Source organism: Mercurialis annua, linkage group LG3 (assembly GCF_937616625.2).
Source record: "Mercurialis annua linkage group LG3, ddMerAnnu1.2, whole genome shotgun sequence".
Classification (NCBI taxonomy): Eukaryota; Viridiplantae; Streptophyta; class Magnoliopsida; order Malpighiales; family Euphorbiaceae; genus Mercurialis; species Mercurialis annua.
The window spans coordinates 4,646,318-4,661,148 of NC_065572.1; the positions used below are offsets into that span (position 1 = coordinate 4,646,318).

Genomic DNA, 14,831 nt, shown 5'->3' on the forward strand with positions numbered 1-14,831 from the left:
GCAATTTTTCATGAAGCATGTCAGATCAAGGAGCTAGCTATTGGGAGAAATGACGAAAAATCGGAAATTTTATGATTAGCTCGAGCTTAGCTCCTTCAAAATAAAATAATTTTTCTATTTATTAGGGGCAAAGTTCATACACAAGCTTTAAACTTTATATGAAATTTCAATTTTCACACAAAAAATGTACTTGGAAAATTATATTCAAATTAAAATAACAGAGTAATTTACCAAAAAAAAAAATAACAGAGTAAGATAAATATGATTTTTGAAATTAATTTGTCATTACATCTCACTATAAGTTGGCTCCTCAAAATTACATGTCTATGTCTGTCCCTGAATGAAGCCCAATTACAATTGCAGCACAACAAACTCAAAGCAAAACTGTACACAACATACATGTAAAATTCATAATAGAATATCATAAAACTAAAAAATAAAAAAGAGTAAAGGGATTAATGCTAGAAATATGGATCTCATTTTGTGAAGGCTTAATCATCAAATAAATTCTACTTAATTCCTTTATTATTTAAACTGGAATTGCCTCCATGGACATTGATATTGACGTTGCTGATGTGTTGGTTTCGCCCCTTAATTTCTTCTGCATTCAATTTAGATTAAATATTAAAATGTTATTAATGTGAGTAAGAAAAGTTAAAGGCTTAAATACAATTTTAATATTTTGGTAATTATAAAATGAACTACGTAACAAAAAATATGAACTATCAATTTTTTACAATTCGCACTGCCGATTAATTTTTAATAAAAAATACCGATGTCAACAATGGAACAATATTATATAATACTGTGTCTACATCATCATTTTTTATTTAAAAAATTATTTGGTGTTTCGAACTTAAAAAAAATTATAGTTAATATTACTATGATTTAAAATTTATGTTGTAATTATAAAATCCGTTAAAAAAATATTATTTGTTTTGAAATTAAGCCAAATTTAAATGATTAACCATGTATGCACTTGTATTTTTGCAGGCTTTCTCCATCTCTTCAAAGACAACATCCATAGTTGGTCGTCCTTTGCTTGATTTAGCGACACATAATACTGCGATTTGCAAGATTGCTTCAAAATCAGCCCTATTAACTTGTCCTTTAAGCCTTGGATCTTCAAAATCTGTCACAGGACGTTTTCTCATTATTACATCCTTTGCCTGCAAAACAAAAACCAGTTCAAAATTAATGTCAAACTTTCCACTTTTTTGATTTATCACATAAAAAACTGTAGGTAAAATAAAATTATGGTTACTGAATTATAGGCTATTTACAAAATGGTTATAATAGTTTATTAATTATTTTTTAATAATTGAACTTTCATTTTTACAACGGAAAGTTATTTTAGTAATTTAGATTAAAAATTGTTTATACCGTAACAAAAATGTATGTGATTATCCTACTTGTCTATATACATAAGCAATTTTAGTTTGAATTTTTATAGTAACATCTCGTTGATGTAAATGTGAAAATTCAATAACCAAAACATAACTAATAAAATAATTCTTCTAAAAAAAACTAATAAAATAATAGCAATTGTTCAATAAAGAATCTATATTTCAATAACCGCGGAAAAGTTTAGGCAAAAAGATTTTATATATCAATACTATGACCATGTTGACAAAAACTTCAGAAATTTGGATTGTTTAGTCCGTGAATATTGTGAATCGTTACAATTAAAAAAAATTATATCATTTTTATGATAAACTAGTTCATATTTATGGAAATGTTCTAAGATTTCTACAATGACAAAATTATTTAATAATATCATGTAAAATTTAATAAAATTATATAGATTATTTCTTAAAATTGTAGTATGTTATTTCTCTTAAATTATAGACTAATTTATCATAAAAATCAATTAACGAGCTAAGAATTTTTTTTTATCAATTAGATGTTTTATTTTTTATTTACTGATTGACACAATTATCAAGATTTATAAAATTGATAGATTAAAGTGTAAAAATTATTATTTTCTAAATATCTTCTATTGATTTAGTTAAAAGTATGAAATATAAAATAATTTTGCCAAAATTTTAAACACATGAAAATGCACAAAAGCAAGAAGAAATACTTTTCTTGTGAGCTGGTCTCTGGCATCAAGGTCCAAATCAATGACTTTTTGGCCTGATAAGATTTGGAGAATGACAATGCCAAAACTATAGATGTCACTTGCACATGTTAGCTTGGCATTGGTCATATATTCTGGGTCCATGTACCCAATGGTTCCTCTAACATCCGTAAATACTTTGCTCTCTTCCATACCCAACATCTTTGCCAATCCAAAATCAGACAGTTTTGGATCCAAATTCTCAGTCAAAAGTATGTTTGTAAGCTGTGAACCAAACATGAGGAACAATTAAAGGGTTAAAAATTTAGTTGGTATCAAAATGTTTATTTTATGTTTCAATTTAGTATCAAAAGTTTTAATTTGTATCGAAATGATATCAGAACTTCAATTTTAAGTCAATAAATAAAATTCATATCATAATAAGTCAATAGCAACATAATGTGATAATATGTTGCTATGTCAGGCGATATGTCATATGGCGACTGATGTGACAGGATATTATAAGAATATTCTTCAGCCGGTCGTTATATCAGATTGAAAAGTAGCCACATACCATTGCCTGGAATAGAAGTTAGACATTACCTTAATATCTCTATGAACGACGCAACCATCTATATAATGGTGGAGGTATCTGAGTCCAAGTGCGCAGTCTCTCAGGATTTGAACTCTTCTTTCCCATGTCAGAAGATTTTCCTTTCCTGTAATCACATACAAATCAAATTAACTTCTTCCTCAAGAAATGGCAAAATCAAGTCACAAGTAATCAGGGCAATTATTTGTAGGAGTTACTAAATTTTTTAATTATTTCATTTTTATCATAAAATTTTGATTTGTTTCATTTTGAGACTAAATTTTAATTTCATTCCAACTAGAAGAATTTTTTGATTTCGCACATGTGGCAATCAATTTTTGATTATTTATTTCAAATTATACTTTATTAATTTATGTACACTAAACACATAAGCAGTTACGAACCAAGTTGATATTTATGCGTTTGTCGATCTAAAAACAAAATCCTTGTTATTGTAATGAAATAAAAGTTTATTTACCAATATAAAAAAAATTAAACTTTCATGACCAGAATAAAATAATTTGAAAATTTAGTGACTTCTAAAATCAATTACCACAAGCAATTAGGGTGAAGGGAGCTTACTGAGGAGATGCTGAGCCAGATTTCCAGCTGAACAATACTCGTAAACAAGATACCGATCATCTCCTTCGCTACAATAACCGAAAAGACACACAAGATTCGGATGCCTAACTCGCGAAAGCCCTTCAACTTCGCGTTGAAAAGAATCAGAAGTACTACTTTGATGTATATGCTTCACAGCTACTACTTGTCCGCTTGGCAGAACTCCTTTATAAACCTGACCAGCACTTCCTCTTCCCAAGTATTTTCGCTCATCGCCGTAGTTGATTGCGTTCTCGATCTCCGCCTTGGAGAATCTGTAAAGACCGTACCATGATTTGATCTCTTTCGGACGAACAAGGATAGGGTTAGGCGGGCGCTTGCTTTTTCTTCTGCTTTTAGTTACATAGATGGCTAAAATAAGTACTAGCATCAACGCAACTATTGCCAAAAAAGTCGCAAATATTGCCTTCAATGTACTATCTGATCATAAACCAAAAAGTAGTTTCGTGTGAGTGTTTCGGGGCAAGTAGTGTTACTCCACTTAAGAGTGTGCAAGAACCGAACCAAGCCGAATCAAATTGACAAATTCAGTTTGGTTCAGTCTGATGTTATAGAAAAAATTAGGTTTCTCGGTTCGGTTCTATTGGCTTTTGGAAAAAAAAAACTCCAGTTACGTAAAAAATTTATTTCTGATGTTAATTGCTCATTATGCACAAATTCACGAGCAAAATTGATATTTAAGCTATATAAAAATTGTAAGTTCTTCTTACGCTTGATTTTGTCATAACCCACATCTGTCAAAAAACACAAAATTTCTGTCAGGAATTAGGCTTGAGTTATGCAAGAACTGAAAGCAATCACAGAATTAGTATAAACCTCTTACCGAATTCATCTAAGGCAGGCAAACAATTGTAGAAATCGTCGATAAAAACCGGATCGACAACATTTTCCGCAGCAATCGAAATGATCATAGCTACTGTACATATGGCCTTTCCATTCTCTGCATTTAATTTTGACATTAAACCATCAATAGCAGCCGAAATTGCTGCGGTGCAATTTGAACATGCGTCGTTATACGGAGCAGAGTTGAAACTCGAGCATGTGGATACTGCTTTTTTGTAATATGAATCTTCTTTGATTGATGACAGGGAATAACTGGAGCAAGCACTGTAACCGGTGTAAAGATAATCGAAACCACATAAAAATGGCGAAACGGGGGATTGATCTTGGGGAAAGGCGGCGTTACAGTTTATCCATTGATCTTGTGGAAGAAAAACAGAATCGGAACTTGTGTTGGATAGTTTCCAGGCTAAGGTTTTTGTCAGGAAATTGAGAACATTTCGGCAGCAGAGTGTTGTGCTGATGCTGCCTAAAATCTGGACTTTCTTTTGATCGCCTATGCATTCTCCGGTTGGCTTGTAAGGGAATTTTGTGAAGTTTAAGGCGGAACAAGAACCTGTGAACGTTTCGGAGCTTGTTAGTAACTATGCTGTGCGAAAACGGAAATGGAAATGAAAACAAAAACAACAACGAGGACATTACTCAAAATATAAAAAACGAAAAACATGGAACAAATATAAATGATAAAAATATAGGAATATATTTATAAATATTAAAAACTAAAAAATTTTAGGTATATCAAATTCTATTTTTTTTTCTTCAAAAAATCGTGCAAATAAATTAGATATGTATGACAATTAATAAAATCAATCATTTCAATATAATTAAATATTAAGTTCAAAATAAATACCAACTTGTTTATGCATTTTATAATTTAAATTTAAATTTCGACCCAGTAGTACTAAAAATGGTTAATTATAGTAGCGGAATTATAAAACAAAGAGAGGGTTGAGAGAGGAGTAAAATGATCGAAGAAGGAAACGAAACAATTTAAAAAAAATAATATCAAAAGAGATAGAGAGACGATCGATGACTGATGGATAGAAAGTGGTCGCCCACTCTATCCTTAATTTTATCCCTTTACCGGTTATGAAAACATGCATATATCATATCAAAATACGATGAAATGAGAATACGAAGCGGACCTTGAGCATCGGGCGGAGTTAAATCCGCGGAGGAGGAGGCAGCAATGCAGAAGAAAAGGAAGACAAGGTTGAAAGAAGGGGGTCTAGTCTTGATCATGTCCCCTGAAGTCTCAGGCCATATAGCTGCTATACAGTAGAATTTTAAGCAGAGTTTTTCCGTGGCAACAATTCAAACATATATTTATAGAGAAAGTTAGTTCATTGCAAGAATCGATGGAGCAACAAGATGACATTTCTTGGTGATTACAGCTAGCTATTTGTCTTTGTAATTGCCGTAGCATATGCTTCAGATTCATCTGTCTCTATCAATGTTTGGTTGGCCCATCCAGTTGTATAGCTGAGAATTTTAATCCGGGGACGAATATAAGAGAAGAAATTTTAATCCGCAATTTTTTATACCAATCAGAACGGAGCTCATAATCGAAGCTTTTATGTGTCTTCGATTAGCTCCAATTAGATTATTCTCTTTGATAATAAAAAAATTGAAATTAATTAATAAGGTCTGTTTTATAAAGTTTTTTTTATCATATTGTTTCAAGCTCTTAAATTATAAAATAGAAAATATTGATTAAGTACATCAAACTTGAATTAATTAGTATCACATATTGTTTTATTTTCAAATTAAATTAATTAAAAATATTCCTAAATTTTTATTCTTCAATCACATCGCAGCATCATTAATGGATATGTCTTCCTGACACGAGAACAAGAAGAGTTTCCTTAATCAAAGGATACAAAGTTGAGGGAAAATTTTAACTTCACTGCCTAAACTTATGAGGATCTTTTCAATTATTACAACTCTTAGTGTGAAAAATAGTAGTAATTTTTTTTATTATAATGAGAGAAAAGACTTAAATTTTAAACTCTCAAGATTGAAAGCACGTCTAGATTAAATATCCAATTTTTTTGGATATATAACTAGTCGGAAGCTCGCGCGGATTTAAATTAATATTTAAAAAAATTATAATTTTACAAAGTAATTCTAATATCTAAATCTATTTCCTGTTTAATTTATATTGGAGCAAGGTTATATTTAGGTAATGTCAAAATTGAGATAGGACAGAAATTTGACCTAAAAAAGATAGTAGATAGTAGATGAAACCCAATCCACAAATTGAAGTACTAAAATAAACAAGGTTAAATCCACGTTAGAGTTCTAATTTCCACACAATTTTTTCTTATCCCCAATCTCTTTAACTACTAAACCCGTCATGAAAACCACCATCTCACACTCTTCAAGGTCAGTCTCTCTGTATCTTTCTGGGCTTTCATTTTGTAATTTCTACTACATTTCGTTTACTTTAGTAATTGTCTGTATGTTTTTTTGATTCAATTGTAAAGTTGCTATCTTTTTTCAAGATTTTTCACATTTTCAATACTAAATTTGACTTTTCCGGTTCGCTTGGCTTTTCAGACACGAAACTTCATTTTTAACATAATGAACCTTAAAATAACACAGTTTCGCCGTGTCCGTGTTCCGCTAGTGAGCAGGCAAGGATAGTTATGTTTATGGATATGTTGGTGACTGGTAATGGAAGCTGATTAGTGTGGTTAATTTTGAATTGTAGTTTGGAGTTTCAGAGACTGAAGTATGGCTTTAACAGCAAACTCTATCTGTTTGTCTCATGAGGAAAGTATTAGTTGTTGCTTCAAATCGGGACTTTCGACAAGTGACAAAAGATTTCATTGGAGGAGAGAATTTCATTCTCAAAATGTAGTTGTGTGTAAAATCTTCCCCAAAAGTAGAAAATCAAGATATGTTAAGTTGATGAGTACTCACAGGAAGAATCACCAGTTGCTCGAGCTAAGCAGCTCGCGTGTCTCTAGCTGGACGAACAAGTTTTTCTCGGTGTGTAGCAGGGGCTCGAGTATAACTAAGGTGACTCCTGATTAGTGTCTGCTTTGTTTTTCAATGTGAGTTGTTTGTCACCGTTGCTGTTTCGTTAGTTTCTGATGTGTTTCTTTTCCGAATTGATTCTTCTCTTAGGTTAAAGAATTGTTTGATTTCTTGATGATGGGTATGTCAAATAGTCGCCAATTCCAGCACTTGGAAGTTGCCGCCTTAGTGGCATGTGCATTGATAATCATTCCATCAGCTGATGCTGTCGATGCTCTCAAAACTTGCACTTGTTTATTGAAGGAGTGCAGGTGATCCTGATTTCTTTACAGTTTAAAAATCTAAATTGAATTTAATGTTATGGTTATTGAATTTTCTGATCTCTTGGGAAAATCATACACTAAGGAAGACTACTCACTTGTGAAATCCTATGAATTTAATTGCATCCAAATTCAGCTATTAACATGTTGCATTTCTGCTTGAACTTATTTTTGTTTACTGTGTGTGAATTATCATCCAACTTGATAAATTTTATTGTTGTTAGGCTAGAATTGGCCAAGTGTATTGCAAATCCAGCATGTGCAGCCAATGTTGCTTGCCTTCAGACCTGCAATAACCGCCCTGACGAGACTGAATGTCAGGTCAGTATTGTTTTCTCATGACATGGTAATGTATATGGAAAAAATAATAGACGCACTTTTAATTTATAAATAAGTATTGTTGAAGTTTTTAGCATGTTATTGACTCTGTCTATGGATTGCACAAGTGAAATCCTATGCAAAAGGAAATATGGTTATCATAAAATGTACCCTCCGTTGCAATTTGCAGATCAAATGTGGGGACTTGTTTGAGAACTCTGTTGTTGATCAGTTCAATGAATGTGCAGTCTCAAGAAAGAAGTGTGTACCTCAGAAGTCTGATGTTGGGGAGTTTCCCGTCCCTGACCCTGCTGCTCTTGTCAAAAACTTTAACATTTCGGATGTCACTGGGAAGTGGTTCATTACAAGTGGCCTAAATCCTACCTTTGATGTCTTTGATTGCCAGTTACATGAATTCCATATGGAATCTAACAAACTTGTCGGAAATCTGACATGGAGAATCCGAACTCCAGATAGTGGCTTTTTCACTCGAACAGCTGTGCAGAAGTTTGTTCAAGATCCTGAGAATCCTGGAATACTCTACAATCACGACAACGAGTTTCTTCATTATCAAGATGATTGGTAACGTCTTCTTCCTGTTCTGCAACTATTAATTTCTATAATGCATTTTAGTTTTTGTCAAGAATAACGAACCGTATCATACACGGCACATCCAGGTATATTTTGTCATCCAAGATAGAGAATAGCGCTGATGATTACATATTCGTGTACTATCGCGGCAGAAATGATGCGTGGGATGGATACGGCGGCGCTGTAATATACACAAGAAGTTCTGTTTTGCCGGAAAGCATTATACCTGAGCTGGAAAGAGCGGCTAAAAGCGTCGGGCGAGATTTCAACACGTTCATCAGGACAGACAATACTTGTGGACCTGAGCCTCCGCTTGTTGAGAGAATCGAGAAGACAGTAGAGGAAGGGGAGAAAACCATTATACGCGAGGTAGAAGAAATCGAAGAGGAGGTAGAGAAGATTGAAAAAACGGAATTGAGCTTGCTTGAGAGATTGGCAGAAGGGTTAAAAGAGCTCCAGCAAGATGAGCAATATATCCTGAGAGAGCTAAGTAAAGAAGAAAAAGAAATATTGGATGGACTGCAATTGGAAGCAAGTGAGGTAGAAAAACTCTTCGGACAAGCATTGCCAATCAGGAAATTAAGATAGAATTCATCCTAAAGCTTGTAAATCTTCTATTTTTTGACAGTGTGATCGTATTATACTTTTCCAAAATCTCCATAAAAGAGCTTCAATTTTTCACTAGATGTCAAATTTGGGAATTCAAACATTTTTGCATTACGTCCAGTTGCTAACCGGATAATTGAATTTCAAAATTTTCATACCATTTCGAAGATTTTTAATTGTTACCAAACAAAAAACAGAGCAATGAAAAAATCATAACAAATATCAATATTATATTTAGAAATTTGCAGATCTACATCATCAATCACAACATTACATATCGGAATGTAAATATTGCTCAAAAGAATAAACCAATAAGCCACTCTAGAGTCCCATAACAAGGACTAGAAGAAGATCTTCTTCTTACATCTCAAAAACAAGCAATTCAAGAATGACTAAAACTAACAATAATAGGAATCACAACCACAAGAATAATAATCAACAAAAGTATAATCCCAATGCACATCCATTTCCTACTCCCCCTCTGATAATCCTTAGCACTCTTCAGCTCTTTCGCACCATCCTTAACATAATGACTCGCGTTCAAAACATGATGCTCGATATCATCTAATTGCTCGCCTTGCGCCTCAACCATCACAGCCATATCAAGAAACACTTGGTGCAGCTCCAACAAGCTCTTCTCAATCTCTTTGGCCGCGTCGTGCCGACCTTGTATCTCCACTACTGTCTCCAACACTTTCCCTTTTCCATGCTCCTGAATTGCACACTTCAAAAACTCCTCACCCCCATTACCGTCTGATATGATCTTGTCGATGATTTCATCGTCAGGATTCTCTCCCGTGACCGTAAAATACCTTCTCCCGATTGTTTCTTTATACTCAGTCATCATTTTCTGTCTCAGCACCTGAAAATCCATCATAAGCTCCTTTAGTTTCTTGCGTAAACCGTTAGTAACAGCCACCCTCGTCCTGTAAATTGGTGTTCCTTCCTTAAACCCGGAGAGCCGCCTATTAGCTGAGTTGGCACGGTCCATCTCTTCAAGCTGAGACTTGATGGTTCTTGCTTTCTTTAGGACAGTAACAATGTCTGAATTGATCTTGTTTCGGACCGACTTTAAGGCTTCGGGTTTATGCAATGATTTGATTTCTTCGTTTGATTCCTTGAGAGAAACAAGAAGAACATCACGAATTAAGTCCATTTCTTTCTTGATATTCTCAGCTTCTTCAAGAAATAAACCAAGGTTACGGTCCATGGTGTTGGATGCATTAGCTATTTCAAGATCAGGGTCAGGACCAGCTTCTAAATCTCTCATGGCCTCTTTTTTTAAATCCACATAGCTAACGAAGGATTTTGTCATCAAATCATTCATCTTTATAAGCTATTAATCACACCTAGACATCAAAAACAACAAAAATTAACATTAGACATGAAAAACTATGTCTCAAACTAAGCTTTTGTGACTAATTAATCAAATAAACAGCTATAGAAAAAACAGAATAATCATAAAATTATTAGATAAATTTCCATTTAAAAACGCGGGTATTCGCCGAAAGTAATATAAGATTAATATTTCATAACAAATTTGCAAGAAATGTTTATAAGTTTAAGAGCTATAATAAATGCATACCTTAATCAAGCAGGTAGAAAAAACAGAAGTAAACAGCTGATCAATATGGTAAGTGAGCACGAAGATGATGATGAACTTGAGTTTTGATTTTCTTAAATGGAAATACAAACTCAGATTTGAACTGGTTTTTATATTTTTTGGGAATTGTAAGAGTTATAAAGGAAAGAAAATTAATATAGTGTCTTCTTTAGAATCTGATTAAGAAAAGTAGCCGTTGTAAGCTCCCAACGGCTATATTATTTTTGATTTCCGTTAGCTCGTTGTTTATTGATTATCGTCGCTTGTTTAAATTTATGCTATTGGGCCTTTGTGTTTGATTTTTGGCCCATAACTGATTCCACATGAAACCCATTGTAATCTTATGCTTCTCCACTTCAAAATAAAATCTCACTCATAATATATTTTTGTTTTCTAATGACTTTACACCCAAACCAATTGAAAATAATTATGGAGGGGATGGAGGTATTTTTTTTAATTATTGTTAGAATAGAAATACAAAAAAATGAAATTTCAAATTATCTTGTTTAGATATATATTTTTTTACTTACGAAGATATATTTGTAAATTATCTGGTTTATTTGTCCCTTTCTTATGAAATTTTTTCATAGAAGAGTCTTCAATGGTGGTTGAATTGAATGTTATGGTTGATATGATATTAAAAATTAGTTTACGGGTGTTAAAAGAGAGTTTGATTTGAAACTACACTTTTTTATGAAACAATTCATTAACTTTTATTTTTAAATAGATTTACGAATTAAGTATGTCACATGTTAGTGTAAAATAATTAATCCATGTCAGGCCATTAAGTTTTACTTTTAAAATAATTTGAACCGTTCACCCTACATAAAATAATTAGAATTGTTCGCCATTTTCGGACACATTTGGGACTTGACATTATGGAATTCCTAACTTTACGGGAAGTTATGCTTTGGAGCCTTAACAACAATTGGAAAAGTGTTTGTTTCGAAGACGATGCCATCCTGTATCCCAATCCATTAATTCAGGAGTCTCCTCCTCAGATTCTAGTTGGGGAGGCTCATGATTTGACTCAGGAAGTCAAGGCTAGATTTGCTATTTGGATGCATCTCAATTTGTAAAATGTTTTATTGTCTTGTTTATCTTTCTATTGCTGGAAAAAACAGGGCAAATATAAATATTAAAATTTGATTGACAGACAAAGCAAAATATATTTTTCTTTTTGGAGGAATAAAAGAGTTCTATACGAAAAAGTGAGACTCCATTAAACTAATAAAAATTCAAATAGATTGCTAAAAACTAAAAAGATATTTTTTTTTGGTAAAGTAAATATTTTTATATTTATAAAAAAAAACTTACAAACATTGTTCAATATTATACCATTTGAACTATAATTCATTTACAACCAAAAAAATAAAAAGAACTTTTATTGGCATATGGCATGGGGCATGGTTTTGCAAACTCTTATAAAAAGAAAGCCAATAAACAAAAACAAAAAGCTGAATCTGTTTAAAAATAAAAATTGATTTTACCTTTGTCTAGTTATGCCCTACCTTCTTTTTGTCAAAATTTAGTTCTTTATAGACATTTTCAAATTTTACCTACAAGTAGAGTTGTTTACTCCGTCAAAATAAACAAAAGTTGCTACACCAGGTATCCATCTGGTCTGGTTTATCCTGGGTTTATTTAGGACGGAGAGAGATATTTATTTTTAATCAAATTTGGTCCGATTAATTTTTTATTAGATCCGCTTTTCTATATATAAATTTGATTATTTATTTTTAATTAAAACCTTATATAATTTTGCAAAATTAATGTTTTTATGATTGGACGAAAAATTAAACCAGCTTTATAAGGGGATCTTCGAGCGGTTTTAACCGGATTAACTCGGATTTTTTAATTTTACTAATTATCAAATATATAATTTAATAAAAAAAGATAGTAGATTTAAATAAAAAAATAAGTATTGTACTTTTTGTGTTTAACTAATTTGTACCAATTTTTTTTATAAATTTTGCAAATCTTAATATGTTTTTCTTACAAAAATTATATTAATATTTCTCAACAACAATTTATAGTTATTCTAACAAAATTATTTGGTTACTTTACATATATAATTTATGCATATTAAATTATATTTATAAGTTTTAATAAATTTATAATTTTTATTTGTTGATATCATAAATAAATTTAGTAATGAATTAAATTGTTAAAATATATTTATGAAAATATTAGAGATAATTTATGAAATAAATAAGTTTACAATTTTATATACATAAAAATTTAGTTGAATATTTTTCTTAATAGTTATTTTCATTTGAAAACTAAGTTTATCATCATATTATTTTAATAGTTTACTAAATAGTACTTCATCCGTCTTATTTGTTTGCCATGTTTTATATTTTTTGATGTTTCAAGCAAACTATTATTTTTATGTTATTAACATATGTTTTCCTTTTTGCCCTTTAATATTATTAAGTTTGCTAGCTAAATTAATAATGTATTTAATTATATCAATTTTTTTACATTTAATGTAAAAAAATAATATAAAATAATATATCTATAACCTTTAATATATTTTTAATATATATAAAAGTTAAAAAAATAGAAATAAAGCACATAAATATGTAATAAAGCAGAAAATGTATAAGAAGCATGATTCTTGACTCCGTATCCCACGGGGATGGAGATTTGTTAACTGAAAGTGTCAACTTCAACTAAATGGGTATTTAAACTTGGCCCAATGCCTCAAAAAAACTCAAAATTTTTAGCCTATTTTCAATCCTACTCTAACATTGAAAACTAGTCAATTTTACCCTGTTTTATATTTTTGTGTTTTAGTTGTACCCTGAAATATTAAATTGACATTTTTTTCAATTGAAAAAAAAATTAAAAAACGTTCTCCATATCTAACATATATTAATTGTATATATTGAAAATTTATTTAGATTTAGTTAAATTTATTAAGAATTTAAATTAGTTTAAATTTGATTATGGTTTTTAGTTAGTTTTTAAAAATAGAAGATTTATTTATACTTTTTTGAATGGAAATAAATTTAATTTTATCTTTAAACTTAGTTAATTAAATGACTTCATCATTTAAATAGAAAAATTGTGAAAAAAAAATCAGGGTACAATTGAAACGAGAAAATACAAATAGGATAAAATTGATCAGTTTTAAACATCAGGGTAGAATTGAAAAGGGGCTAACAGGTCAGGATTTTTTGAGGTATTAGGACTTGAAATTTTAGAAATCGGGTTTTGGTTAAAAATCAGAGTTTACCGGTTAATCTGGATTTTTAAACGGTTTTATATCTTTTTGGTTTTGATATTTAACCGGACGAGAAAGATGATTGGTTTTTTATTAGCTCGGTTTGACCCTTTGGTCTGATTGAATTTTTAAAACATATAAATGAAAAGGTATAAACCGGCTTAAGTTAAAAATATTCTATTTAAATCGAATCGAATCCAAACAAAATTTATATTTATATTTGTAAAAAATCCGATTTGAACTTGCCCAATTCGGGCACATGAACAATAGTAATTTTTTAGAGGTATTACCTTAAAATTATTTAAAAATGAAACTGAAAGGAGAGTTATTGAATTTTAAGAATGTTAAACCCATTTTGGGATTCCTAAACTATACTATTTTGGTTCATTAGGTCTCTCAATTTTTATTTGGCTTTCTAAGATCCTTAAATTTTCATTTTGTTAGTTCATCAGGTCCCTCAACTTCTATTTGACATCCTCAAATTTCTAAATTTTTATTTTTTAGTTAATTAGGTCATTAAACGGGGATCCATTTAAGGACGTAATGAACCAAAAACGAAAATTTAGGCTCCTAATGAATTAAAAAATAAAAATTTAGGGATCTGAAAAGTTAAATATTAAAAGCTGAGGGATCTACTGAACCAAAAAAACAAAAGTTTAGAAATTTGAAGAAACTAAATAAAAGTTGAGAAAACTGATGAATCAAAACCGTATGTTTTAGGAACCTCAAAATAGATTTAGCCTTTTAAGAACTGCATAAACTAATAAACCTGTCAATTATTGGAATCTATACGCTCAAATTACTAATTTATAGAGATTCTATCTATAGTATCCAACTTACATTAGTATGATATAAAAAGAAACTCCATATGGAGATAGATATATAGTCATCATGGTAGGATATAAATGGTTAAGAAACAGCTCAAAAATACACAAATCCAACTAAGAAAAACTAAAAGCATATCTCAAAATCACTAACTTACCACCTTTCTTCTATCAATCTTCTCTTATTTAGTTAACTCACAATCCCCACGTTTCTCACTTCCTTAAAAGCACCTTAATCTCTTTCAG

General features: G+C 30.9%; 3 protein-coding genes across 3 annotated transcripts; 1 reads left to right on the plus strand and 2 right to left on the minus strand.

The window, feature by feature from the left end:
* Nucleotides 1–251: 251 nt before the first annotated feature.
* On the minus strand, nt 252–5,550 carry LOC126674318 (probable leucine-rich repeat receptor-like protein kinase At5g49770). Its single transcript, XM_050368755.2, has 8 exons — nt 5,258–5,550; nt 4,096–4,668; nt 3,983–4,006; nt 3,234–3,692; nt 2,663–2,778; nt 2,084–2,344; nt 969–1,169; nt 252–601 (listed from the first exon to the last, which is right to left on the minus strand). Exons 1-8 carry the CDS (start codon nt 5,352–5,354, stop codon nt 530–532), a joined length of 1,803 nt encoding a protein of 600 aa, XP_050224712.1. The 5' UTR covers nt 5,355–5,550; the 3' UTR covers nt 252–529.
* Nucleotides 5,551–6,351: 801 nt separating this feature from the next.
* On the plus strand, nt 6,352–9,009 carry LOC126674855 (violaxanthin de-epoxidase, chloroplastic). The gene is made up of 6 exons (XM_050369382.2): nt 6,352–6,497; nt 6,826–7,136; nt 7,245–7,405; nt 7,639–7,735; nt 7,923–8,314; nt 8,410–9,009. The coding sequence occupies exons 2-6, from the start codon at nt 6,849–6,851 to the stop codon at nt 8,909–8,911; spliced, it is 1,440 nt and encodes a 479-aa protein (XP_050225339.1). The 5' UTR covers nt 6,352–6,497; nt 6,826–6,848; the 3' UTR covers nt 8,912–9,009.
* A 122-nt stretch (nt 9,010–9,131) lies between these two features.
* LOC126671137 (syntaxin-related protein KNOLLE) lies at nt 9,132–10,665 on the minus strand. The gene is made up of 2 exons (XM_050364855.2): nt 10,515–10,665; nt 9,132–10,278 (listed from the first exon to the last, which is right to left on the minus strand). The coding sequence occupies exon 2, from the start codon at nt 10,254–10,256 to the stop codon at nt 9,312–9,314; it is 945 nt and encodes a 314-aa protein (XP_050220812.1). The 5' UTR covers nt 10,257–10,278; nt 10,515–10,665; the 3' UTR covers nt 9,132–9,311.
* Between the last annotated feature and the right edge of the window lie 4,166 nt (nt 10,666–14,831).

What these genes read in the sequence shown, in the direction of transcription:
- LOC126674318 (XM_050368755.2), bottom strand. Translation starts at nt 5,354, where the DNA reads ATGATCAAGACTAGACCCCCTTCTTTCAACCTTGTCTTCCTTTTCTTC. An exon ending in GGGTTATGACAAAATCAAGC is followed by an intron (nt 3,693 to 3,982) that starts GTAAGAAGAACT and finishes GTTTATGATCAG; the next exon opens with ATAGTACATTGAAGGCAATA. An exon ending in AAAATACAAGTGCATACATG is followed by an intron (nt 602 to 968) that starts GTTAATCATTTA and finishes AATTGAATGCAG; the next exon opens with AAGAAATTAAGGGGCGAAAC.
- LOC126674855 (XM_050369382.2), top strand. Translation starts at nt 6,849, where the DNA reads ATGGCTTTAACAGCAAACTCTATCTGTTTGTCTCATGAGGAAAGTATT. An exon ending in TGTTTATTGAAGGAGTGCAG is followed by an intron (nt 7,406 to 7,638) that starts GTGATCCTGATT and finishes TATTGTTGTTAG; the next exon opens with GCTAGAATTGGCCAAGTGTA. An exon ending in CTGACGAGACTGAATGTCAG is followed by an intron (nt 7,736 to 7,922) that starts GTCAGTATTGTT and finishes TGCAATTTGCAG; the next exon opens with ATCAAATGTGGGGACTTGTT.
- LOC126671137 (XM_050364855.2), bottom strand. Translation starts at nt 10,256, where the DNA reads ATGAATGATTTGATGACAAAATCCTTCGTTAGCTATGTGGATTTAAAA.